Genomic DNA, 27,177 nt, shown 5'->3' on the forward strand with positions numbered 1-27,177 from the left:
ATAGATCATCAATTCAGTAAAGTTCACAGTTATTTTATTGGGTTCAAAATTGTTCAGTATGCAGGCTAGAGAATGTAAGGTTAATGCACAATTTTACTGCGAACATGAGCGGCTAAAGTCTTTATCACATAAATCCATTGCACGCTTTCTAAGACAGTGCTTCAGTCTCTTTTCCCACTCCAGCAATGATTTTATTCCTGTTTCTAATCCTACACTGAACCTCTGTTGATGGCTCATCATTGATGGAATTTTTATTTTGCTTAAAATTATCATGTTGGGGGAATATTGTCAATTTACATGAGCTTAAATTTTGACCTGTGGTTTGTGTCCCAGTATTACTACTTTTGCTTGAGGCATATAGTTGAGGACTAGAAAGGCCTCAGCTGTTGGGTGGAAACATTCCTATGCTAATTTGGTCAAATAGCTTGTCCATCTTTCTGCTTCTCTTACTTAACTTGCAAAAAAATCTGATCTATAGCACTTAAGGTTCTCAAACTTTTTTTGAATAGCACTGTATTAGAACATTAATTAAAAAAATGCAGCACTTAATCCATTTAGCCTCTGGTTGTAGACTCAGCTAGCAGTTCTGCAGGCAGAACTTGGTCATGAAGCCTTCCTTTATGTACATTATGTTGAAGCACAAATGAGGCTTTGCATAACCATCCATTGGCATATATAGAGAGCTCACATCACAGCACAGAGTACTAAAATAATCTTTTTCTCTAAACTTAGTAGGGCAGTAAAAAATATTTTTCCCATAGTTGCTTCTGCGTTGGAGGTGTTTGCAAATTTGGAACAAAAAGCTTCCTTAGGATTTGATCCAAACAGATAACAGATTATAAAGTTGCTTAAAAAAACAAAAACCATTTGTAACACAGTTGCCAAGTTTGAGAAAGAGCCCAGTTAAACCTATTTAAGTCCTCTCTCATATATCATTAGAGATTTCCCATTCAAAATCTCTCTATTAATGTTATTTATGGACCATTCAAAGTAATATTATTTTATGTTTGGGGGAAATAAAACTTTGGGGATTAAATATTTTACTTGTCAGTGTTCATTCCAGTAAATGTATTTTTCCCTAGCTAAATCCTAGAGTTCTTAAGATAATAGCTTGCACTTGTAAATACTTGTATTTGTGACCCTGATCTTTCTCTTCTCATCAAAAATGAAATAATTACATTTCACAAACGGGTCAGCCAGCCAACCTTTGCTACATTGTCCCACCAGTTTTATTTTGGTTTTGCTGTAACCCGAAGCTGACATTTTACAGTAAAACCAAGAACACAGCTATGAAGAATAGACTCCTGCTAGCAAGATGCTGGCTATGACTTTATGAAAGTAGAGAGAAACTTGGTTCAGTTACATGCCACTCACACTTGATCAAATCCTGTTGGAGGACAGGTTCACCCATGGGTGGACTGGTAGTACTGAACACAATTTCTCCTGGTCTTCGCAGATTTTGGAGTAACAGTGGCTGGCCCAAATCCAGGAGTCATCATCCAGCTCAGTGTTTTTGTAGGGAAAATCAGTTCTTCCAGCTCCAGCCCTTTCAGTTACTGGCACCTCTGCTAAAGGTTGAGTCACAGTTTTGGTTGTGGCTTTTCATCTGTGATGTATAATGATTTTATATTTCTGTCAGAGACAGCCCACACAGAAATGTGAGCATTTGTGGTACGTGGGACATGAACAGCAACCTTTGTGTATCTGATGTATGTAGGAGTTATTGCACATGCATGACACAGCCTTTGCAAGTGTAAATCATCCCTGCAAGGCGGTTCTAATGAGTCCAACAAATCCAGCCTGGGACTGAGTATTGCATGCTGTGTGGGGTTGATTTTGGTGTAGAAGGAAGCTTAGCTCACTTGGTGTGTGCCGCACTCCTTGCACGTTGCAGGTTACCTGTGCATGAGCCACGGTGCTGGTCTGTATGTTAGCAGGAGTGATTTCTTTAGGGCTGAGTCTGACAGCCAAGACCCAGCCAATCACCACTGCGCCTCCAGTTTCAAGCTTAATTTTTTGTCCATTCTGCAGTACTACAAATTTATTAAATAACACGTAATGAATGGGTCAGAAAAGCATTTCCAAGCTACGTGTGTAAGTAGAGGAAGACGGTTTCTGGCTGATAGCCATGATTAATCATACAATGCAAAGAACCTATGTTCAAAACACAACAAATCGTGTGTTGCTTCATTGACGTAAAGTAGATCTGTGACAGTCCACAGTGCATGAACAGAGAAATATAAATTCTAGATTGATTTTATATTATGCAGGTTACTGGGAGGAAAAACTGTACTTGAGCTGGATAGGGATCTTTCATCTGTTATGTTACTATACATAAGACTTTTTCTTTCCTTTGCATACTGTGAATGTATTTTGCATCATGACATAATACATTTGTGTTGCTGTGGAAACATAATAATGTTATTTTCGTTGTCCTAGGAAACACAGAAACAACACCTGATAGCGGCTGTCATACCAGATTGGATGGATGATTGTTTTCTCTTCTGTCCAGCAAAATCTTTCATTCCCTACCATACCTGAAATAGCAGAGGTTCTTGTGATTATTACCATTATCTTTAAGTATCCATTCATGCAAAATGGGACAGGAACTCCATGCATGAAAATATTCAGTCTCTGTGGTAAGGGCTTTTCAGTCGATGGCACTGGTCCAGCAAGTCACTTTTGCCCTTGCTTAACATCAAACCTGTGAGAAGTCCCACTGAAATCAATGGGACTGCTCATGTGCTTAAAGTTAACTACATGCGTAAGTGCTTTGCTGGACTGATGCCGAACTAACCACTGATGGGCCCGTGGTTCAGAATGAGTGTTTGAGAACTTGAGAAAGTTTGTGGCTATTGATTTTGGTTTTAAAATGGCAGAGGATGTATTAGCTATCTGTGAGTTTCCATGTTTCCAGCAACTCAGCTGTGAAGGGAAGTTTTATCATTTGAGGGGAAAAAAAAGACTTAGAGAGTAAAGTTGAGGGACAGTTGTACACAGGGGAACTGAATGCCTTATACCATGAGCATGTGTGTGTGTTTGTGGGGTTGTTGCGGTTGTTTTCTGGGTGTTTCTGCAAATGTTCATCTTTTGTCTCTTCTGCTGCTCTTCTGTGAAAAGGAAAGCAACAGGCTAAAATTATTATTAAGTTATTTTATTATCAGTGAAGCCCCGTGTGTAATTTCTAGCTTTTTGACCATGTGCACTGTTATAGACAGAGCTTTGATTTTTGTCCCTTCTGTCTCTGTAAAATCTGTTTTCACAGAATCCTATGGCTGAATAATAATCTTTTTATAATAAAGAAACTTAGATTAATTTTATAATACTGCATGCAAATGTCAAATGTGTAAATATAACTTCTCAGTAAAATCAGGTTCATGCTCTGTTGCACATGGTTAGAAAAAAATTTCTTTACTTAGACCATAGGTTTGTGTCTTAGACATGCTTGCTCAAATGTCCATATATACTTACTCATGTTCATTCTCTTATAACCATATTCGAATGCCTGTGGCAAAAACAAAAGCCAAGCATTTCAGCATGTAAGAATATCTTTAGTCTATATTTATATATGGACCAAAGTTCCTGGAAGAAAAAGTTAATAGGTTCAAGTCCAGTATAATGATAAATTTTGACTCCCTATAGATTGCTTAGTGCTGAAAGAAAAAATACCCTGGAATCCTGCTGACCTTTTTCCCAAAGGGCCTGACCCCATTTACTCCCAGTTACTGGCTCCATATTGTACTGTCAGTAAGAATAACTGCTCTTTATTCTGTGCAAAGCTTTGCAATTTACCCAAAGTACAATGTATGTGCGTGCAAGATAGAAGCGGGCAGGGAGGGAGAGGGAGCAAAGAGGAGCAGCTGGACTTGTACTTCAAGAAATGGTTTCTTTTTCTTTCTCGGAGCCACTTCTTCCCTTATTGTTGTTCTAGCATTCCTTTCCCCGCAACCATTGCCGTTTCTTGCTTACTCTGAGATGAGCTGTGTGCGAAAAGGAAGATGGACCATGCAGTAGCCCAAGTGTAATTCTTGGAAAAAATGTTAAGTGTCTCTGAGGAGAAATATTTTTCATCAGAAATGATGATCGGTGGGGCCTTCATTCAGGTAAATGGGCTGACAGGAAAGAAAGAAGAAAATGGACAAAACAGTTAATAAAACCTGTAATTCTTACATATTTTATCTGGTGGAGGAAGGGCACAGTTGTCTAATTCTTCATTGATGGCTTGGGTGTGGTGGACGTTTCTGGCCTCTTTCTCGGTGGATGCGGCGTTGGGTGTCAATGGCACGCAGAGCAGCACATCTGCATTTTCTGGCCTGGGATAGTTTATTTCATTACTACATCCGTTTGGGGAGAGTAGGGAGGGAGTGAATCTGCTCCTTAGGGGAGGAAATCCAATGAAACGCTTGTGCCAGAGTTGTTCTGTGCTCAGTGCACGAGCTACGTAACGCTTGAACCTTATAATGGAGAGCTGACTGCAGTCCTCTTCCATATTAAATTAATTTATGTAGGTTTCTTCATTAATACATTTTAACTTTATGGCATGAGGGTGAGAAAGTAATCTTCAGAGGAAGAGCACAGGCATTTGGTAAAACCCAAGGATCTGTACGATGATCTGCTACCTCTGCGGCTGTGCAAAGGGCATTCCAAGGACGCAGCGGAGGGGCTGCTGAGCCTCAGTGCTGGTGCTTCCTGCAGAGTGGGGGGACCTGCCAGGGGATGATTCAGACCACCTGAATTAAGGGTTTAGCTTCCTGCAGGGCTGTCAGGAGCCCAGCTTCCTAATGTAAATACTTGGTTTAGATGTTTTGTAGGAAGCGTGGATTCCTCTAATACTTCCGAGCTGAAGGTTTTTGTCTGAAACTGGTGGATCTACACATCATAAATCAGCGTAGCTCAGTATCAGGGTGATTCTGGGTGACACTCCCTCGTGTGGACCGAGCAGTTTACCACCAAGGCTAAATTTATTGTTGGGCTTATGACGCATAGATGTAAGCAGAAATCCTGATGGAGTTGAAGCTAGGGGCAAAATTATTGGGCTTCAGTCTATGCCTCAGTTATAGAGAGATGAATTTAATCTCCTGTTAACTTCAAGGCTCTTGGGGCACACATCCCTAGAGAGTATTTACTTGCTCTTTCCTGCTGACTGTCAGTAACTTCTTTCTGATTTGTTTTCTCTCTTTCATAGCTTAACATCTTTACTGTGCATCTATATCATACTTAAGTGCATGCTGGTATGTTCTTTGGCTTCATGAAAAGGTGTACTTCCTTTGTGGATATTTATTTATCCTTAAAGTAGTGAAAATGAACAGTGCCTCTTGGGTAACTGATTTTAACCCAACTGTTACCTTACTCCCTTGCAAGACTTCTCTCATCTCTGTTTCTTTCCACACTGCCAAGCAGCGCGTCCAGTAGAAGTGGACTTGTAGAACAAAACAGTGCTGAGGATCTGATGGCCACATTTTAGGGGGCACAGAGTTACTCTGGATAAGCTCTAATTTGCTCCTGTAGACGGACAGCCTATTAGCTGTTGGAGTACATCTGCCACCTTAGTGTCATCCAAAAGCAGTTGAGGTTGTTCTCAGAAGTGAACTGAAGCATGGGTAAGTGCTTCAAAAGCCCACTCCTGAGCCAGACCATGTAATGTATGTGTGTATGAGGACTATGCAGACACACCCCTTTTTGCCTTTCTGGTAGGAATTCTTTACTTCTGTCCTATCTTTTTTTTTTTTTTTTTTTTTCCCCTCATGAAATTACTGCCATCTTATTCTCACCTCATAGTTTTCTCTTTGATCTGTGGTATCTTCTCTTTCCTGCTCTGCATAATTCCTTCACTGGTCTTTCCCCAACCCATTTGGGTAAGACCCTTATCCTTTATCATAAAGCAAACAAGGAGGCATTTGTTTGTAACATATGGCAGAAGATACATGATCTGTTACATTACTGTTGATCATGCAAACAAATATTTCTAGTTTGTAATTTGGTCTTCTCAATTATGTTTATTAGAAAAGCATCTGTTTCCATTTTCACATGTTCACTGATTATTTTTTTTTTAGATGAAGATCACCATTAATGTGTACCAGAACTTGATTAGGTATTATATTGATGAAATACAATCAATTTACATGCACTTAAGTCTCATGGGCAGTTGTTGAGGGCCAGGTTTTATTATTATGATAAAGAAGGTGGATAGGTTTGCTAGGTAAACACATATGAATACAAGAGACCCTAAAACTTTGTTGGATATTTATTAAAATTTATGTAGTTTGAATAGTCTATAGTTTAACACCATTTATTAAACTATAGTATATTTTATGTAATTTATATAGTCTAAATCTGAGCACAATACAGAGCAAAAAGCAGATCTGCAAGAAAATTTAATGGTGGTAAGCAAAGGGACAAGATAAAATGAAGGAAAACATTATGATTGGCACATATAAAAGTGAAGCAATATGATCAATGATCAGAGAATATGAAGGACACCTCAGGAAAGAGCTGTTGTCAAAAGAAAATTTAAGCAAACCAATAGACCTCAGTGTCTCGAGCCTGAGACTGACAGGAGAGCTGCAGATTGTCTTCAAGTTTTCTCTGTCTTCTTCAAGCTCATGTTGTCTTCTGTCCTACCCACAAATTGGGAGTTAGTAAATGAAGTGTTATCTCACCCAAGGGAGAAGCAACCTGACATTATCTAAAATGAAGAAGAAGGGAGCCTGAATGAATTAATAGTGATGAGCTGAAGGCACGGTACTTGCAGATGAGTTTAGCAGTTGGGCTACTTAACAGCATAGATGTGTATTTATAGCAATGCAGCTAGAGGCATGATCACCTGGGGATTTAATGGGTTTTTACTCGTAGAAGCTTTCACTGACAATAGGTTGGTCTGGATCAAGTATTTGTCTTGCAGGTAATACAGACTGTCGCAGGTAACTCATTAGAGTGACAACGACCAGGCTTGCTAATTGGAGAGAAAGTTCAGAATATGGCGAAGTGTGTGCCATGCTCCCATCTCAGGGTACCCATCTTCAAGCTTTGTGGTACCTCACTATGCTCCACCTAATAGCCAGGAAGCAGCTATTAGCTTATCATTATAACAAAAATTAATATGGGATGAGAATAAACAATACACTGTGGGACTCATTATTTGTCTTCCAGATGCAGGGGGTGAAGAAAATATGGGAGTTACTGTTTGCCTTACAATACTTGTATTCTGATGGCCACAGTCCAGGCCCTGACTAATGGTTTTGAAATGCTGAGGACAGAAGTTAAACAGACATCTAGATCCCAGACCCCACTAGGGAACCTCTGATTAGCACACGGAGGGCGAAAAGCAAGGGAAGCGCTGAAACTTGAAACCTGGCCAAGAGCATAAAACCCACAGGGTTTGTGGCTATTGCAGGTAATAACAAAGGGACGGTGTCCATAGGAGGGTGAAAGAGACGGTTCAGGGAAGGGCAAGTCAAGAAACTAGAAGGCTGAGGAGCCAGATGGATGGGTCTGGCATGAGAGGGTTTGCTGCATATTTCAGTCATGGCTTAGGGAAGGCACAGTGACTGAGTAATGGATCTGCACTGAGACTTGCCGATACAGGCGCCTTGGTCATTGCTGCATAGGACCATGCAGAAGAATGATGGTCGGTGCAAACAGAAGCCCTGGAAAGCCATAAGTGCCTGGGTAAGAACATTACAAAACCTGGCAAACACTGCTGGGAGTTTGTTTTATAGCTTTATTGAAGGAAGTTTCCCAGGTTTCCAGAATGCTGTGCTCTTCTCATACTGTCTAATTTATCATTATGCATCTTTCTTTTTTTAACTTATAAACTGAACATAAACCAGAGATTTCTCCAACAGTCTGGCAAACTCTGGTGACTTTGGGGCAAAAGCTCTGTAGCATTCTAGTGATCTTTGACTTTACCCCACTTATCTTAAAAAGTAGGTTATTTTTAAGTTTCTGTAGTGGAAGTATATGCCGATAAGCATGCCCCTGGCACAGCTGAGATCATCTGAGGTGTTGCTGTAATTACGTTAGAAAGATTATCTGGATTTGGTGTAATTATTCAGTTTAAAAACACCGTAGAGCAACAACATGCAGGAGTTTGGGACAAATGGAAGTCTGGCTTGTATTCTATTTTTTATGTTTGTAAGAAACCAAGTATTGTAGCTGTACGATCTGATTAGTAAGGAGAAATTCAAAGAGAACAGGTAGTAAACATCAGAAATGGAAGCATCTTATTAGGCCATGAGTGAAGAATTCTAGCCTGTGCTGGGAATATAGACAGCTCTCCAGTTTAAGTCAAATGGCTAATGGTATGAATTTTCTACATGGTGAGACCATGATACTTTCTGTCAGACTTCAGCTTGAGAAAAATACCTCATCACTGTCGAAAGTCCTGGAGAGGAAGTTTCCTTGCTTTTCTTCTTGCAGGTTTTGCTGATTGTGTTATTTGTGAGAGACCAACCAAAGCCAGGCACAGTTTGCTGGACACTGTGCAAATGGTAGGGTAAGAGACAACCTCCCTGCCTTGAAGAGATAGTATATAAATAGAAAAAAATGGGAAGGGAAGGGAGAGGGGTAGTACATAGCTATCAATGTTGTGATGATAAATGACATGTTAATTCTCCCTTTTTGGCAAAGGAATGTTATTCAGGGATTAGAAAGACAAGGAAAAGGGGAGATTTGTGGGAAACAATAGGGGAGGAGAGGAAGATAAGAATGGCAGCTGTGGAGCACAGCAGAGGTGAAGGGACTGAGACGAGTGGAACAAGCTTGGATCAAGCAGCAAGTTGTCAAGGGCAGTTTAAGTCCAGCCAGGATCAAGAAAATATTTTCAGTATCAGTAGTCCCTGCTTTAGCTTTTTCTACAGCAGCTCTGCTGGCTTCAGTGCTTGGTTGTTGCCTCCTTGCAGGTTTTTTTGCAAAGGTCGCGTGGCTTGAGTCAGAGATCACCTCTGTGGGACACACGTTGCCTTTGACAGTGGGTTGTCCAAGCCCCCGGCATGGCACGCCGCAGGGCAGGGGAATGGGCTGCGGCAGCCGGGGCTCCCACCCTCCCCTTTCCTCCAGGCTGAGCCCTTGAGATCTGCTCTCCCAGCTTGAGTGAGAAAGCTCAAGGCTTTTAAGTGTACAGAGCGTGTCTTGCACTTGAGTAAAAAGTGAGGTGTGGTATGCAGGATTTATAAGTGTTACAAAAGTAAATGGACTCTGTTTATATTCAGTTTATTAGAAGTTTATCGATAGGATTTAAATTCAAATCGCAATTCTGAAAGTATGTCTGCTAACGATATGACAGATGCAAGTGTCACAACAGCAATGTAACAATTACAGCAGTCAGAAGAAGACTTTATTTAATGAAAATTGTTGAAAAGTTCAACTTAAAAGCCAGGAAAATTGCTAAAAAGTCAGCGTCTCTGAAAATCTCACTTGATTTGTCCTCATTAGACACCTCAGTCAAATGAGAAATCAAAAGTGCCCCCCATTTCAGGACTGGAAGCTTAGAGCTTCTGAATACATATTCCTAAATCAAGTATTTTGTCTCTGCCAAGCACTTATCATGTAGAAACGAATACTGGGAAGTTTGTTTATTTTCCTACAATTGTAAATTCACTTAAATCATTATAGCCATCTTAATGTGGTCTCATTCAGAGGTAAGATTAGTTCAACTTACTGCACACACAGGAAAAAATACAGTAGAAATCTAGCCCTTGATATTTGATATGTAAGGTTAAAAAAATTTAAATACTTGAGATTATTTAAGTTCAAAACATGGATATTAGATTGTTGGATCTGTATTTTTAGATTCTGGTTAAGAACATGCCTTGCTTGAGAACAGCTAAGTAGTGTAAAGATCTTTCTTCATCCTGTGTATTGTCTAGTATATTCCAAAAATTTTTTTATATATAAAGTGGCTGTCTTTCCCTTCACCAACCAAAACCAATTCCAAAATATTGTTTCACAATTTGTCAATTGTTTCACAAAATTATGGATTTTTGAAACTCGTCCTTGGTTTTCCTAGCTCAGACGTATTTGAAAAACAAATAAAAGGGGGCTCCGAGGGACAAAACTAATACAAGTAGAGCTATACTTTTTTGTTAGAAATATGATGTCAATGTTTGAAAATTTTCAAAAGCAGTTGAGAATTGTTTAAATTATATAGAACATGGTCCTTAAGACCTTTTTTTTTTTTTTTTTTGAGGGAAATAGGCTTGTTAACAGAAGCAAATAAAAAAGGGAAAGTGGTTTTTAGGTTTTTCAGTGGAAAGAGTGATATAAACAGATGTATGATGGTACAGCTGATTTAAAAAACCCACAAAAATGCTAATTAAGATGATATTTTTATCTTGAGAACTGGGTGAATTACCTCAGGATTTGGAATGAACTGTAGATTTTGTCCCTCTGTATATTTCTAGTGCTTTTAGGATTGTTTTGAAGACAGTGAAGGTAATAGATACACAGCTTGGCTGCAAAGAGTAAGGGATGCTTCCAGATAAAATCTGTTATGAGTCATGGACCTCACATTCCTCTGATACAAAGACTTCTGCTAAAGCACCCTTAAAAAGGGAAAGTTTTGTAAACTCAGGAATAGGTAAAGGATAATATGTAAAAGCTCAGTCTCCTATTACCTCTCAAGCGTAGGCTGGGTCCAGCGTTTGCCCTGGAGCTCCAGACTCGGTCAGTAAATAGCAGTAAACGAAAGCTGGTGAGCAGATGCAGTCTGACTTCCTAGAAAATACCTGAAAGGCCGTTCCACTCCAGCATCGACCTTCCCAGTTCGTGAGTCTAAAGACCCCTTCCCTTTCCACTGCAAAATCAACCAAACAGCAGAGAAAAACTGTCCTGAGGCAAAGCAACTTTCTAAAAATTAAAACCAAAGCAATTTCAAGGAAAGAGATCCAAGCAACTTACCCTGAGCAGAAATCTTGTCCCTTCAGGGGAAGGAGCGATGCGATAGTTTGATGAGACTTCTGTGGGTTTAATGGTTTGATATTGGCTAGTAAAGGAAAGACCAATAGTGTTGGGAAGGGAGGGAAGAAGGAGGGAAGTCCTTCTACTTAGGAAAAAAAAAAAAGCATGACAGTCATATACAAAAGATGTTTCTGTGTTCAGCTTGCCTTTTTGAAGGCTGGCGTCGTTTTATGGTCAAAAGCCATACAGTGTTCACTTAATTTATGGCCGGCAAGTATTGGTTTCCTTTAGATCTCATTATATTTCCTATAATGTAATGAGTTCCTGTATTACAAAGCTTATTTTGACTTATTTCCTTTTCCCGAGTTGGTAGATGAATGGCTCTTAATAACCACACAAATCAGCTTGGCGTGCAGGGCACCAAATAAGTGTCACGGCATCGGTCAACAGGGCCCGATGTGCCCAACATCCATGGGCTCGTGCAGAATCACACCCGTACGGGTCTGTCAGTGTCAGAGTCTTTCTTTTGTCTGAGCAGGGAGACACAGGTCCATAAACTCTTCTACATGCGGCAGCCACTTGCTCTTCTCCCCTCACCAGGAGAAGTGAACAGCTCTACTGGACTGTACAGCTCAGCTTGTCCATCATGTCTCTTTGAGGGCTGCCTTGTGTTGGCTATGAACGAAATCACTCCGCCTTTGCATGTGGGATGCACTGTGCTCCTGATCAGGGTTTTTTATAAACCCACGGGTGTGAACGGCTTCTTCCTTTCCCAAGGAGACCCCTCCTCATGGGCTGTGTGGTGGCCGGGCTGTGTCACCTTGCTCAGCGTGGTGCGGCTCAAGCTTAATGTCTGTGACCCAACTCACGTGGCCACGCCAGTGCGCGAGCAGCTCCTTGGAGAGGCACCTGTCAGGAGGAAGGAAAGAATGCGCCTCTCCAGCTTATTTCCACCTTGGGCCTCATTTATAACAAAACAAGGACTGCCAGTTGGATCAGAGTTGAGCCAAGCTGGGATCTCTGCTTCTCTGGGAGTAGGTCCAAGACCACCAACCACTGTGTGTGCAGAGCATTTTACCATCACATCATCAGGACAAGCTGAAGTCCCCGTGGTCATGGCTGGACTTGGACCAGGGTGCTTCAGGTGAAAGGTCATGGGTTTTAAAATTGGCTTGACAAAGTGTCCTGTTCTTCCCCCCTTCCTAATTAATGGTCCTGTCTAGACCCTTCTCTCAATCAACTCTACCTCCGTAGCTGGCCAAAGCCGACACCTGTCCTCACTCCCTCTAGCAGGCTGTTTTTAATTCACAGCCCTGAAGTCTCCTTTCCATCAGTCCAGGGTTATGTTGCTGCACTTTCCAGGCAATAGATAAAAAAATAAGATTGACAAATGAGTTTAGCATATGACTGTCATGCATCATTTATTAAAAAAAAAAAAAAAAAAAAAAAAAAAAGACTAACTGGAAGGTCCATCTGCTGCTTGTTTGCTTGCCCATCTGGGAAATGGAATTTAAATTACGGCATTGCTTTCGGAGCAGTTTGTAATCCCAGTATAGCAAAGTCATACGTTTTTCATGAGATGGGAACAGCAGATAATAAGAGTTTCTGCAGTTAGCATGATATCAAGTGTGAAGGCAAGATACGCTTTAAAGTATTGTTGTCGTAGATGGAAACACACAGCCACAGAAACAGCAGTTCTGGGAGAAGACACTGAAGCACTGCCATCAGCTTGCTTGCATTTGCAGGGTATGTATCTTCACGGATACCCACAGCTTGATTCACATTCTCACTGAAAAGATGGAATAACTTCCCAGAGCCTGTAACAGGCTCACCTTTATGCAGAGTATGAGGTTTTTCACTCTTGGTTTAGTACATTATTTTTCTAGCATCTTTTTGATTTGCAAACTCCTACTTTTTTTCCAACTTACTGACAACAGGCGTGCTTTCTAGCTTAAGCTCTTTGAACTTGGGGGTTTCATGGACCTCAAGGTGAAAATTGTTGTAGTGTGAGGCAGGACGGTACTGTGTTTTTGTTTTGCTTTAGGAATTGTTAACAGAATAATCCCATCTGATGTTTGTGTCTCCAATTATATATGGTAGTAAAAATAGTAAAGATAATAGACCTGCAACTGTGAACTAGGATGCTCTTGTGCTAAGTGCTGTACAAATACAGAACAAAAAGTCAGTCCCAGCACCAAAGAGTTTAGACTTCAAGTACAGAAAGATGGTTGCAGACTGTGGGAGGGGAATGGGTGAAACAAACCAGTAGGGCCATGCTGGTGGTTCAGCTGCTGTCAAAGATCCTTTTGGGGGTCCTGGTTGTTTACAGGGAGTCTCTTCCAGAAACAAAGGGTTAATGAGAGTGAAAACTCTGGTTGAAATTTAATGAGCAGTCAATGAGGGGGACATCATCAGGCAGGGCACCAGAGCCAGAAGGAGGGAGAGGTGCTCAGGAGGGCACAAGAGGTGTCCCTCGAGGGACAGGGCAGCTCTGTACTCTGTTAGAGGTTTGAAGAACAGAGAACAAGAACCAGGCACAATGAGAGGCAGTTTGTGAAGTGTTGATTAGAGGGGTACAAAAAGTGCACCATGCTAGGGTTAGCTATGGGAAGCTTAAATTATGGATAGTGATAGATCTTCAAATATTTGTCTTAGGCAATATTTGACCCACCCTTCTCTTCCTGCTGCCTGTACACTGCTTAAACCCCTCCCTTCTGTGCACCAAGGGTACAATTCATCTTCTCTGTCCTTACCCATCTGAAAGCTGTAGGTCTGGTGTGAACTCAGTGTCGAAGCTCTACCTTTACTCAGTGAAGAAACAGAGGCAAGCAGTGGACAGTCATCTACAGGAGCAGGGTCTAACATGGGGCTGGTGAATTATTTTCTTGGGGTCTCCTGTCTGTATGACTAATCCTGTCATGACACCTAACCTTCAGACAGTTAAAATTAGCTGAAAGGAATCCTGCACCAGGTCTCCTCTTTGACTAAATCCCTTATTAAATACCTACACGTTTTTGAAGCATTAAAAATAACAACTTTAAAAATGTGGTAAACTTCAAGTTCCCAGGGATACACAAAACTACTGTTTCTAGAGATAATTTTCTGTATTTTCTGACCCTCGTACCAAACAGAAAAAGGAAAGTTACAATCCATTTCCCGTTGCTAATGTTACCCTCCTAAGAACTGGAAACCATTTCTGTGATGGGAGCTTAGACAGGAAGGGCTGAAGTCGACAGTTCTTCCTATGACCTGAGGGAATTTTCTAAATATCAGTGTTGCAGTATAATTTTTCGCAAAACAGATGCAGCACAGATAATGAACACTTTGTTAGTACAAAATATATTTTTTATCTACAGCTGACCAAACATAAAAATCCATGATCAAAAATGTTTCATACCGCCAAATGGAAGCAGTGAAAGAAAATAATAAAAAAAATCTTTTCCACAGGTTTTCCCACCAGCTCTAGTTCTGATGAGCTTTAAACTACAGCATTTATTTGAGTGTCTTCACGGGTACTAATTTACATGTCAACAAAGCTGATATGAGCATTTAACTGCTGATCACTTCAGCAGTTACTGTGCTTGTCCCAAAATCCCAGTCTCACCAGTTTCCCTAGATGCAAAAGCCTCAGATGTCCCCAGTATAGCTGTCAAAACCCTCCTGCTATTCTATAATGCTAATGTGCTTTCAGCAAAAAGGGCCATGATACAAAGGCTGGTAAGGAGATTGAAATGAGTGGCTTTCAGTGTAGAAGTATCTTGATGGGGAGAAATTAGTAGGTACTAGATGTCTCCTTCATCCGGCAGAAAAAAGAAAAAAAAATCCAAATAAAACCAAATGGGGATAAGCCAGATGTATTTAAATATGGAGCAAGCTACCTCCTCTCTTGGTGACTTCAAATTGAGATGGCTTTGAGGGAAGTATTATTTGACATCGTGTGCGAGTTGTGCTTTAGGAAAGTGATTGTGACTGTTTAAAAGGGCTAAGTGGGTAAAATACAGTACCTTACTATGCACAGGAGTATTATGATGACCTACTGTTTCTTTCTGACATGAAGAATTTTAAATTCTTGCATCAGGTTACCTTCTCTCAACCTCTCATTGCTTTATAGCACTTCATCATCATCTTCAAAGTAATTTTCTTTCTAAAATAGTCAATAAACCCTCAACCCCTGAACCAATCCTCCTTATCCTCCTCCGTGAATCTTTCCCTGCAACTGCTTTCCATTCCCGTGATGATGTTACTGCCGATGTCTAAAGTCTTTTCAGTTCTGCACCGAGTGTTTTCTGATTTTGCTTTTATTTTTCTGGAAAGGTGACCTGTGCCGCATGGTGACACAAGGACATTTGATAACACTACTGAAGTGCTGCACCTCAGCTGCTGCTGTTGACTTCTGTAAGGACTTTCTGCCTACTGGATCATTGGTAAATCAGCCTCTATATGCTCAAAGTGTTTACATTTCAGAGACATATTTTGGGAAATATTTAGACTGTACTGAAAGAAACAGAAATTTTAACATTTATTTCAAGCTGTTGCAAAGTTTGTCTCACGTTTCCTTCACAGTTTGTCTACTCGATTTGTTAGTGCTTAGTAGATATTAGAAACAACCATTCAGTTCTACTTTCTTCTACATTTCATGCAATTACTTTAATTTAAATTCTGCAATTGGGCAGTTAGAAGTGGAATATTCCTGAAACAGTCTGAAAATTCTAGCTGTCTATTTTTGTTGAAAGGCAGAAATGAGAATTAATAACCAAAAATAAAATTAGATTTGAACTCTTGGATGAAAACTAATTTCCTGTGTTGTTTCTAGAACACATAAAATTACTCTGATAACACAGCTGAGGAGTTCATTAAATACCTGTTTGGTCATGTACAAATGAGCCTCTTTGTTCAGATGGGGAAGACTGACAGGGAAGTTGACCCAGATGGGGAAGACACTAACGAAGTTGACCCTTATTAAAGGTAAGATGCAACTTTAGTAATTCCATTTTTTTTGTTAAAACATTTGCATGCAAAGCAAGATTTCTTCATATGAGTGTCTTCCTGTTTGCTTATTCAGAGAGGCTGTGTCACCAATGGTGATAACGACTGTCAATACATAAATTATACGGCCAGATGGTGGGAATTGCCTGTTTATAACCAATTGTTTTCAATCAGTAATTATCACAACACATCCAGGGTGAAATCTTATTGCTGTAAATGCTGAAAAGTATATAGCAGTGCAATGTGTACCCTGATGACAATATTATAGTCTTGGTGTCACTCAAGCATTCAAGTGAGTTATACTAAAGCACTAATGTATATTTAGTTTGAACCACTAAGGTAGTCCCTGTACAATACGAGTGCTAAATGATTGCACTCTGTCATGGGTGACACTTAGTCTTCAGCATTAAACTTTAGAGGGAAAACTTCTTCACTTGATTTCTTCTGCTTTTTGAAGATGTACTTACTCTGTGCATTGCACAATATGGTACATAATTGCAATTGTATAACCATGCAATTCTACAAGAGCTTTTAATAAGTGAATCTCAAAATGTTTGAAAGTTGGTACTTGAATAAACATAACTCTGAATTCTGCTTCAAAGCTTCCGAACCTTTTGCATATATGTTTTGAGCCGCAAATCTCATGAAAACAGTCTCTGCAGTGGGAATTAATATTGTAAGATTCTATTTCTTGTCAGGCTGGAGGTACTATGAGAATTTATTTTGGTGTTTCCACAGCTGACTATGCCAGATCTAAAAATCCAGAGGTGCAGAGAAATGAAAATTAATCTGATAAATTCATAGGTTTTGATACATTTTCAGTGTCACTGGATGCCCTGGTAGCAGAGGGAAGGCCTCGTACTTCACAGTTATTTACAGTCATCCTGATGAATTTCTAATGGAGACCATTTATGACTTGCAGACTGTTCCTCCCATAAACATTGATCTCCGCACAGGTTAGAAGGAAGCTCCAGGATAAAGAGCACTAGCTTTCTAGTAATTAAGTTTTAATAACTTAATCTGGTAATTCCCCAAACTTAACATAACATTGCCGGTTAACAGTATGCTGCATTGGGAAAGGCAGCATCATCCTCTTCTGTACTTAGCTCAGTAGAAGACTTAAATGTTATTTGAAACAGAAAAGTTAACTGTTCTTTGAGAGCACATACATGAGGATTTTCTTTTATCATCTATTGTTCTAAAAAAGCATTGCTACAATATCCGTAACTGCTCAGATAGCGAGACAAAGACATTGCCCAAATAATTTTGAGGTGCATTTTTCTAAAGCTTTGGGTGGTTGTTGGATTCATTAATGTAATGCATTCAAAATTTCTGGCAAATTTCTTCCAGAACCATGTCATTCATTACTTTGTATGTATCTATGTACCTTGAGGGCTCCATTAAAAATTACTCTCATTCATTAATGAAAGAAATAATATCTGTGAGCCCTACACTTACAGTTGTACTGAATTATTGAATGTTTGATGAACAGTTGATTTTTAAAAAAAGTTTGCAAGCCTATTGAGTGAATATTGTTGAATAACATACTCTCAGAAATAAAGAAAAGCTTATAAGGAATAGAAAGCAAGAATATGCATGCCATAGCAGCCACACAGGTATACATTTCTGATTTGTTGACTACTCTTTGGCAACTTTGATAATAGCAGCAGAGAATTACACTATGAGTTTTGCCAAGGACTCAAAGACTAAGAATTGTGTCAGGAAAACTTTTTGTATTAATTATGTATTTTTCCTCCTCTTTTCTAAATAGTTTTTTCCTAAAAAGAAAAAAAAAAAAACAAACCTGTGCTTAAAATGTTAATTTCCTGTAAAAGATTATTTCCTCTGCTTCAGGAAGTTGGCATGCAGCAGACCACTTCTAAATCAAGCTGCGAGCCGGTACTGTAAAAAACAAAGAGTTTATTGGTACCAGACATTTGTAAATAAGTAATTGACACTCATGCTATAACAATAAGCAATTCCAAAAAAAACAGGGAGCTGCCAGAATAAACAAGTCTGCAATGAGCTCCATCCAATGCTGTATATCCATCAGGGTCAGTCCCATCAGTGGTGGTCAAAATAATAGCTCTGGGACCATCTGGAGTTCTGCAACGCAGCAGCCGTCTCCTGCTTTTGTCTCTTCCTTCCTTCTCCGCAGTCTTCCAGTGGGATCCCTAGGCACAGGCAGGCTGCGAGCTATAGCAATGTTGTCTGAACGATGTGTCTGAGGGTTGGTGACAAATCTAAAGCCTCTGGAATTACTGGGATTTGGATACACAGAGGACCAAGGTGAGAGGTATGCTACTGCCAGGGGGACGTAGGCTCAACACTTCAGTTTTGAGGGACCAGAATGACTCAATCAATCAGGCCTCCCTGCTTTGGGTCAGTGCTGTGGGGACGCAGCTCAGGAACAGACGACGGAGCACGTTTGGCCTTCCTCTGTTCTTGGTAATTGGGTGGGGTGTGATGAACATTCATGGGTTTTGCGATAGCATCTAATTAAATTTTGAGATAGATTTTCCCCTATCCTGCCATTTCAAGCTTCTGGACTGGCTCTCTCCAGTCCACCCTCCCCACTCCCACCACTGCCATTTGCTTTGCTTTCTCCTTACCTCCTGCACTGCTACCTTAAACAGGTCTGTATAAAGCTGGCAGAGCAGTAACGTAAGGGGTGGGGGGGCTGCAGCAGACGTTTGCCACATTTCAGCAACTGACAACAGTCATATAAAGTTGAAGGCAAAACATAAGGTAAGAATGGGTGTAGGGTCTGTGTTGAACTGTAAGCACTCTTCGGTAGCGGTGGGCTTGTTAAAAACCGTATTAGATAATAAGATACTTGAGCAGAAAGTTTCTGTTCATCTCAGTGAAATGTTATGATTTAAATGAGGGAGCGCAGACCTCTAGACTAACTCTGTTCCTTCACTCCTGTCTAATGCAGCATCAGAAAGATGCTATTCATCAGACTGGTGAGCCAGGTAAGAAAGCATAACTTTATTATTAGTGTGATTTAAAACAAAATTAATGATGGCTTTGTGTGGAGTGAAACTGTGCCTAGTGTGAAAAAAACCTGCATTGCCTTTGTCAGGGACTATGGGTGAGGTTGTTTTGGGTGGGGGGGTGGAGGTAGGGGGGTTGTCTGTGTCCATGCCCCTTCCCCGTGGACAGTTATTTTCAGAACACTCCACTGACAATCCAAAGAGCGAGCTAGGTTTCTTTATTTTTTTGTAAATGTGATCTTGTTACCTACATAACTCTCTTAGCAATTAAGTTTTGGAAAGTTAGAGGATAGATCTCAAGACTCCTAAAAGCCTTGGCTTAGAGTATCTGCTATATGAGTTTCTGCCGGCTTTGACTTTCAGGATATCTTTTTTTTTAAATTATTTTCCTAGAAGGAAAGGAAACTGGAAGGGATGAAAAACTACAAATTTTCTTTGATAGCATTTACCTTTCCTATTGAGGGTGATGATGCAGGGCTTTGAAGTGAAGGCAGAGAGGGGTAGTGGGTTGGTGACAAGGAACAGTTTAGGAATGTCTCTTCTCAGCCTCTGCCCAAGACAGTTTGTGGTGTTTGGTGAGGGGTTTTTTGCTGTTGTTGAGGCAACAAGCAGGAAAGTCAGAATATGCAGAAGACGGCTTGAATTCCGGTGAATTGTGGTTTAGGTGTCAGGTGCTGGATACATGTTGTTGAAAGTATTGTTATACAAGTAAGTGCATAAATCTATTTTAACTGCTTTCTTTAAAAAAATGTTTAAAATCATAAATACTATAGGTCGCAAACAACATAAGACAAATAGTACAGTAATAGATATGCACCCACATTTATACTGTAAATCAAATATATGCTGTTATAGAGTAGAAGCCCATTATTTTTAGGAAAGTTCAGTATTTCCAAAGAGATGTTTCATTGCTGAGGCAATTCTAGGCTAATAGGAAGAGTATTTGAATTGTTCAGCAATACTCTCTTCAGTACTTGTGTCATGACAGCAGATTTCTGAAATGTTACTGAGCCAAAGTCACTCTTAATTCCCTTGATGAGTGACACAGTGAGTGAGAGCCATTATCCCAAATTTAGCTGTTCTTTTATTCTCAAATTTATGTATATTTCCCCAAAATATTAACTGAATGGCTTCTAAACAATGAAACTTCAGTCTTGTGAAACTGCTTGCATGCTAGCTGCTCAGTATTTGTGGTGTGCAATGAACAGCCTGTGCCTATTGTTTTTGTTCCCAGACTAAATCTCTGAAGGCTTTGGCAGCCTCAAGCTCTGCTGAAGTCATTGGGCTCTGAAGATGCTCACAACTTTATTATGTTGCTGTTAAAAGTGTTAAAACTTTCAAAGGCCTACCCACCAAAATATTGCAAATAACAGTAGCAAAACCTTTTCATTTTGTACAAACACTAGTGTGACTTGGAGACCATTCCATCCTCCAGACATACATCTGTTTGAGCAAAAGGTTACCAGAAACAAGTAGTAAGGATATTGAGACCATTGCTCAATAACCACAGCCATTATTTTGCAATATTTATTGAGCTCTGCAGGGGTTTTCCTGGGATCGGAACTTGGCTGGGTTCAGTAATGTTTTCAGTTGTGTCATATGGATTGTTTCATGTTATTAGAGCTGAATGCTGTTATCTGCCATTTCAGAATTACCAGTTATAGATCTTGCAGCAGTGCATTTGTATGCTGTAACCTACAGCAAAATGCCATGTAATTTGAACACCAGCTTTACCCACTGTGAGTCTCTCTGGTATGTATCACTATCCAGGGAATGTGTCTGGGGGTACCTTTCCTATTTAACCTGGTTGACTGAACATTATACATCCAGGCACATTATTTTCAAAACTTATTGTTGAATGTTTAGGTGTAAACTGTCCCCCAAAAAGCATATAGATAGTTGCCACTTACTTAAACCAGTTTTGTAAAAATGACATGTGGGGATTTTAAGATGACCTTCACGTCTTTTTCCAAAACTCAGCCTACATAGTGCTTTGAGACACAAGTACAATCAATCAATCAATCAATCAGATGCTTTTTCTTGTACAGCTAAAATATATGGGTGGTTTTTTCAATAGATTTGCATATCTTTCCAGAAAGGACTACTCTTCTTAGGCAGCAGGTAAGGAAAAGAATATGGGTAAAATATTTGGGGAGGAATGGGAAAGGACATTTAATATATTTAATCTTATTATACATTTTTCTACATTAAAGTCAATAGGCTGCAAATATATTCTGCTACAAAGCTTTGTGTAAGAAATATCTCTATAAGAAAATACATCTCATTAAACATTTCCTGTAAATAAATTATCCCAAATAACTATGTTTTGCAAGAGGAAAAGGGGCGGGGGGGGGTAGGCCAATGATAAGAAGAGCTAAAAATTGCTAAGAGCCCATTTCTGTAACCACCCCTGCTGACACTGGGTATCATTTTCTTTTATATGTAGTCACTATGAGAGCAATAGAGCTCCTCTGCCGAGTGTGTGCTGTGTCACTGTACATAACACTTGCAAAATTTGTTCCTGTACTTTTTTAATATCTTGAAATTATGCTACTTCTAAGCCTTATTCCTGTTTCAGTTACACTGGAAAAACTCTGAAATAAGCAGAGTTGCAATGATAGGACTGCAAGATAAAATTCTGAGACTATTAAAAAACAGAAGACGCTGTCTCTGAGCAATCCCTCTACGTCAATAAAAACTAACTCAAGTAGGGGAAAGAGGCATGTGAAATACTCTTCTTATTTAGACTCTTATGAAAGATAAAGGCAATGTAGCTGAGCTCTGTGTTGTAATTAGGATGTCTGAGTCAGGTGGTATAGCTAAGCTGTAGCCTTAAAACAACCACTGGTGGAAAAAGGTGTCAGGTATGGGTGACATGGTCTTCAAAGTTAAACTACATACTGGTCTACCCGCGTTGTTCAGAACTGATTAAACAGAAAAGTCCCTTGTATTACAAAACATGAAAATGGGTAACTATAAATGGGTAATTACAACTTAGCAGTAGGTCAGTTATAGAATCAGACTTCTTTAAAGAAATATCAGTCTCTCTACCACTGTCTATACAAAGGAGTACTTGCAAATAAGTAAAATGAAAAAAGTTTGAAAAGACCTGGGAGACAAGTCAAGGGATAGAGACTGTCCTTTTTTTAACCAGTACACAAACAATGTAGAGTTGTCAGCTTTTTCCACAGTCCATGTACTTCCATCATTCCTGGCAGAACAGTCCAGACTGAGAGGACATCAAGTTCAGGCTGAATACATGCTGGAGGCTGGATATGCTGTGACATTGCATGATGTTTAACAAGTCATTCGCCATCATACCATCTTCCTACATCCTTTTCTGCAGAAGGGGTGCTCACAAGAGCCAACTCCTTTTTCTTTGCTGCCTCTGAGAAACAAATCTGTTATACTTCTGCAGAGTGCCAGCAGTAGCCCATTGCTACTAATAAAATGTAAAAATTTGAGTTTGTAGCAGTATGCTCTAAACACCTTAACAAATGTCTACATCACCTGTTAGCAACAGTGAAACAACTTCATAGCTCTTCATGTTAGGCACTCCACCACTCTGCTATTTCATTTGGAAATGTCTATAATGCAAGTATGCTTAGGCAAGGAAAGTATATTTAGGACTAATTAGCAACTGCCTGTATATAATTCTGGATTCAGCATGCACGTATTTGCTTCATCTGTTCAACCCAATGTATACTAGTAGTAAACGGAGGCAAATACAAGCGATTAAGTGCCATACTATGACATTGAACTACATAAAGCATTTCAATTTACCTATGTATAGGAAACAAAACCCTGTTTAAATGCCTCCTCTTAGAGAAACTGCTGCTCCCTTGAAATTGTGAGATGGCAAGTTTTCTCCTCTTTCATGAGGGCCTGCAAAACGTAGCACTCTTGTCCTGCAGGAGTGCTTTCTTTGCTGAAGTGTCAGCCCTGAATGACGAGGGCATGTGGACATTCACAGTAACTTTATTTCCATTTCTCACACCTGCAATGTGGCCAATAATGTGTTGACAGATTAATCTTCCTGGCATGCACTGCTTCCTATAGGAGTACAATGTATACAATTTATTCAGCAGTCATTACCACGCCAGAAACTCACTGTAGCCCTAACACTGAACCCCTGAAACATCACAGGACAAACACAGCAAGGTAAGTGACATTAATTTCCACTGTACTTGTTTGCATACTAGCATTTCCCACAAACTGTAGAAGTTATTTACAGAAGAGCTGCACAGGAGGAGAACTCCAGCTGCACTTGTGTTTACCACCAGCTCAAAAGGAAATGCATTTGGTGCGACTTCTACTCCTACCCTAACTGTTACTTTAGCCATTCCGCTTTCATTTGCAGTCCTCATTTCCCACCATGCTGTAATGCATTAAATACATAAAGCCACAGTCACTTAATACTATCTTCCCAATCCTCATTCAGATTTTCTGGCACACGTGAAGTCTTGATTTAGAAGAGGAGGTCGCATCTTTCCATACTTTGCAAGACAGGCCCTTGGCACAGTCACATCGTTGGAAAATCTCCAGTCCATGGGACCCCTTCTTGCGCTGTTTGGTGCACACCTCCCCCTGATGCAACACAGGCTTGCAAATTTTGGTCCAGAAATGGCGAGCACAGCAGTGTCCCTCAATACAGTCTGATGACCGTAGGCAGGGATCGCCTTCATGTCCTAAAAAGAGCAACCACACTATTTTACCTCATGGGAAAATGTGAAAGTACAGATTCAGTGCAGACTGATGCAAATGAAGCTCAGAAAAAAAGGAGAGATGATATTTCCATCTGTGGCTATTTGAAGGATGTAAACACAAGGGAAGATATGAATTAGGAAGGTTCAAAGGGGTAGTTAATGAGACCTGCCATAGGACTTAGTAAGGAGAAATTCAGCCGCAAGATTCTAAGCAGAATTGCAAGTCCTTAATTACGTGACTGTTACAAGAGGAGGATACATGCAATCTTGCACAACTGAAAAATGGATTGTCAGTCCACCTCTGATACAGAGGAGAAAGCAGATGCTATTTCAGTCACAGGAACTGTTGGCTGATGTTACATCACTTTTTGAGTCATGCTGGGAATTCTCGCGATAGACATTCATTCCCTGTGAAATTACTGCCTACTTCTGTTTTGTATTGCTGTACCTTAACAGCAATAACATGATTCATAACATAAAGGAACAAAGCAGTGTAGTGCAAATGTGATCTTACCTTTTATGTGTGACAGCTTGGAGCGCGGCCTCCCTAGGTTTTGCCATCCCAAATCCTTGCTAGCATAATGACCGTTCTTCTTGTTGCGTGGCCCTTCTAGAGCAGGGATGTGAGGTGTAAGGATGCTTTCGGTTACTGGTATGCAAATACCTGGGAGGAAAAGACAATCAGTCAAAGATTTGAACAAGAGGAAAAGCAGCTGAGAGACACACACAGACCAGGACCAGGACCAGGACCAGGAAAGTGCTGGGGCTTGGCCTCAGCAACGCTCAGCTCTAATCACACCTCTGTCCCTGATCCCCAGCACCTAACTTCACGGCAGTTCTGCTTCACTCACTGTCAGACAGTCTCGCTGTCACTCTGGCTTTATGGTCTGAGCACCTGGAGACTGCCTTGTAGACATCCCTCTCCAGGCTCCAGAGGAGAGTATGGGAATGCAGACAGTATGGTTATAACCCCCCCCTCAGCAAGAGTAGATCAAGGATTCATTAAATCTTTTTTGCTTCCTTAAAAATACGGGTTCTATGCAGTGAATCAAACCACACTGAATGCAGTGCTGTGATTTCAGTCAGCAGCAGCATCATTTTTGGGTTTCCCCACCCCAAAATAGGAAAAAAAGTCTGGTAGCCTTAAACTTAGAAATATTATTAAAGAAAATGTAGTGGAATGAAGTAGGAAATGAATTTTTCTTTGTTTAGCAAAAGAAGAACAGTCACCCAGAAAAAAATACTGTTCCTGGGTACACACAGAGAAATAGATGCTGTCAAAATGCTCATTTTATGGAGGAAAATCAAGAAATGACTGACGTACCATTGTTGCAGCGGTTCCCAGGGCAGCACATGCCATCTCTGTGGCAACGCTTCTTCTTCCTCCGGCACATCATGCATGCAGACGTTGCTTGATGAGGACTGTGACAGTATCGTCCAACTTCACATTCCTTATCATTGGTACAAGGATAGGCCTGGTGGGTAAAAGAAAGGTTTACAGTGAAGCACTCCTTTGTACAAGGCATGTATGCAGCCCACTTAAAAAAAAAAAAAAAAAAAACCAACCAAACCAAACAAACAAACAAACAAACAAAAAAACCAAAATCCCCACCAATCCACACCACTGAAACCCCCAAACAAAGAAACTCAACAGTTGAGGTACCATTCACCGGGGCTAGGAGATGTGGGGAGAGATGCTTCACTGCAGCCAAATAGCAATCTTTAAGCTCACGCTGCTGGTGAAGACATATCTGCTTAAAGGATCAGGGAGATACAACCAGCTGCCTAGTGGTTTCATCTTTTCATGCCTCAAACATATGTTGGCACAAGAGAACTCATATTTTTGTGGGTTCAGGCCGATAATTCATAGACAAGAGCTTAAAACTCCACAGTGAAGAACAAACAGAGCCATAAAGCTCCCCTCAGTCAGTAACAATCCTGAAACACACCCTCCAATAGGTAACATTTTAATTTAAACTCCAAGGAGGCATTTTCTTTTGATAGCTGTCAAGCACATTGATGGATAGTAAGTTCACTGTCCTCACAGTGAACATCTACACCACATTGGTACAAGCTCCTTTGCAATTGCACCACTCCCCACTGGCCCACCCCAGTTGGACTCCTTGGAAGTGAACAAACATCACTGATCAGCATTTCACTTTGATAACCTTTACTTCACTTATGAGCTTAGTATACTCCTTAAACTTGCCACCTGCTAAACAACACCCTGTGGTATGCAGCATGGAATATATTATAGAGCACAATCTGGTCTTGCACATATAATGCCCTGCAAGCAGAGACACACATATACAATTCTTCTATATTCATCAAAACCAGCATTATCTTACAGGAAAACTGACTTTTAAAAAAAGGGTGTGAAAGCACTGTATTCTCCCATAAAGAGAGAGAAAGAAAAGTTTGTTCCTACAAAAGGAAAAGACATGATGCTTTAAGGAGACATAACAACACACACACACTGCCACATTCCAGGATCCTTTCTGCCGAATCCCACACAGCTACAACTATGCTCTCTGTCTGCATCTAATTTTACTGCCTATTAAATTAATCATAAATCTTTTTCATTCCTCAAAAATTATACTTGAGGAGTTTGTTTAGATAAAAAGATGAGAATAAATTTTGGGCACTTTCTGGAAAATGATGTTTACACTTCCTCAACAAACTTTCTCCAGCATTTTCAATAAATCAAAGTATTGCTTTTACTGTTTTCAAAATGACTCTTGCAATTAATTATTCACCACAAACAAAAACCTCAACTGACTAATTTTGAATGTAGGCTGATTACTTTTCTAATAATATTTTAAATCAAGGCTTGATTATATTGTTCCCAGAGAAGAAAAACTTGGAGGCTGTTGAGAATTTGCTTTGAAAATTGTTCTTTTAGACGGATAACTTCTTGTTTCTCTTTGTGCCATTCTGTTGAGAATCACAGAGGAAACAAGAGATCTGATAATAAAACCAAGCAAGTTTCTCTAGTGCCATTAGTGGGAGGGGAGCCCATCTGATTTCATTAGTCGTTTTCTTTGTCAAATTTTACTTTACAGTACCAAAAGTGCTGGCTGGACATTCCCCAAGTGCTTCTGCCCCATTACTTCTGCCCTCTGAATATGGGTCTTTGAAGAATGACTCCAGAGTGCAGCTGTTTGGAGTAACCTGACATATGTCTAAGTCTTTCTCCCTTAAGAATAAACATTTCCTCTTGAGTTCATCCTCTCAAGGATGAACTCAGGAGGATGAACATCAAAGAAGGCCAGATCTTTTAGCTAGGACTAGCAATAAGACACAAATGCAAGCACTCACCTGTTTGGTACTCTTAAGGCATAAGTGGATTCTACCTATTCTAGCAAAGCGGAACTAAAGTGCCCTCCCCTCAATCTCATCACTCCTTTCCCTCATTTTTTCAGAAAGAAATCATTAACACTGATGTACAATTTATAATATAGTTACCATAAAGGTAAGGCTTGCCTGACTTAAATGAGACGTCACTAAACTAAGGATCTTAGAATGCAAAAAAACAATTTTGTATAAACCTGTGCACGGTTATACTGCATTTGGAAAACACTAACACTGCTAGC

General features: G+C 40.1%; 1 protein-coding gene across 1 annotated transcript in view; it reads right to left on the reverse strand.

Moving 5' to 3' along the window:
* Window positions 1-19,079: 19,079 nt before the first annotated feature.
* Window positions 19,080-27,177, reverse strand: part of DKK2 (dickkopf WNT signaling pathway inhibitor 2) — a 47,331-nt gene continuing 39,233 nt past the window's right edge. The window contains exons 2-4 of the mRNA XM_030026209.1: window positions 24,909-25,059; window positions 24,099-24,248; window positions 19,080-23,566 (exon numbers count right to left, since the gene is read on the reverse strand). Coding sequence (XP_029882069.1) covers window positions 23,316-23,566; window positions 24,099-24,248; window positions 24,909-25,059 — 552 coding nt within the window. The 3' untranslated portion in view covers window positions 19,080-23,315. The remainder of the gene's footprint in view (window positions 23,567-24,098; window positions 24,249-24,908; window positions 25,060-27,177) is intronic.

Source organism: Aquila chrysaetos, chromosome 1 (genome assembly GCF_900496995.4).
Source record: "Aquila chrysaetos chrysaetos chromosome 1, bAquChr1.4, whole genome shotgun sequence".
Lineage (NCBI taxonomy): Eukaryota > Metazoa > Chordata > Aves > Accipitriformes > Accipitridae > Aquila > Aquila chrysaetos.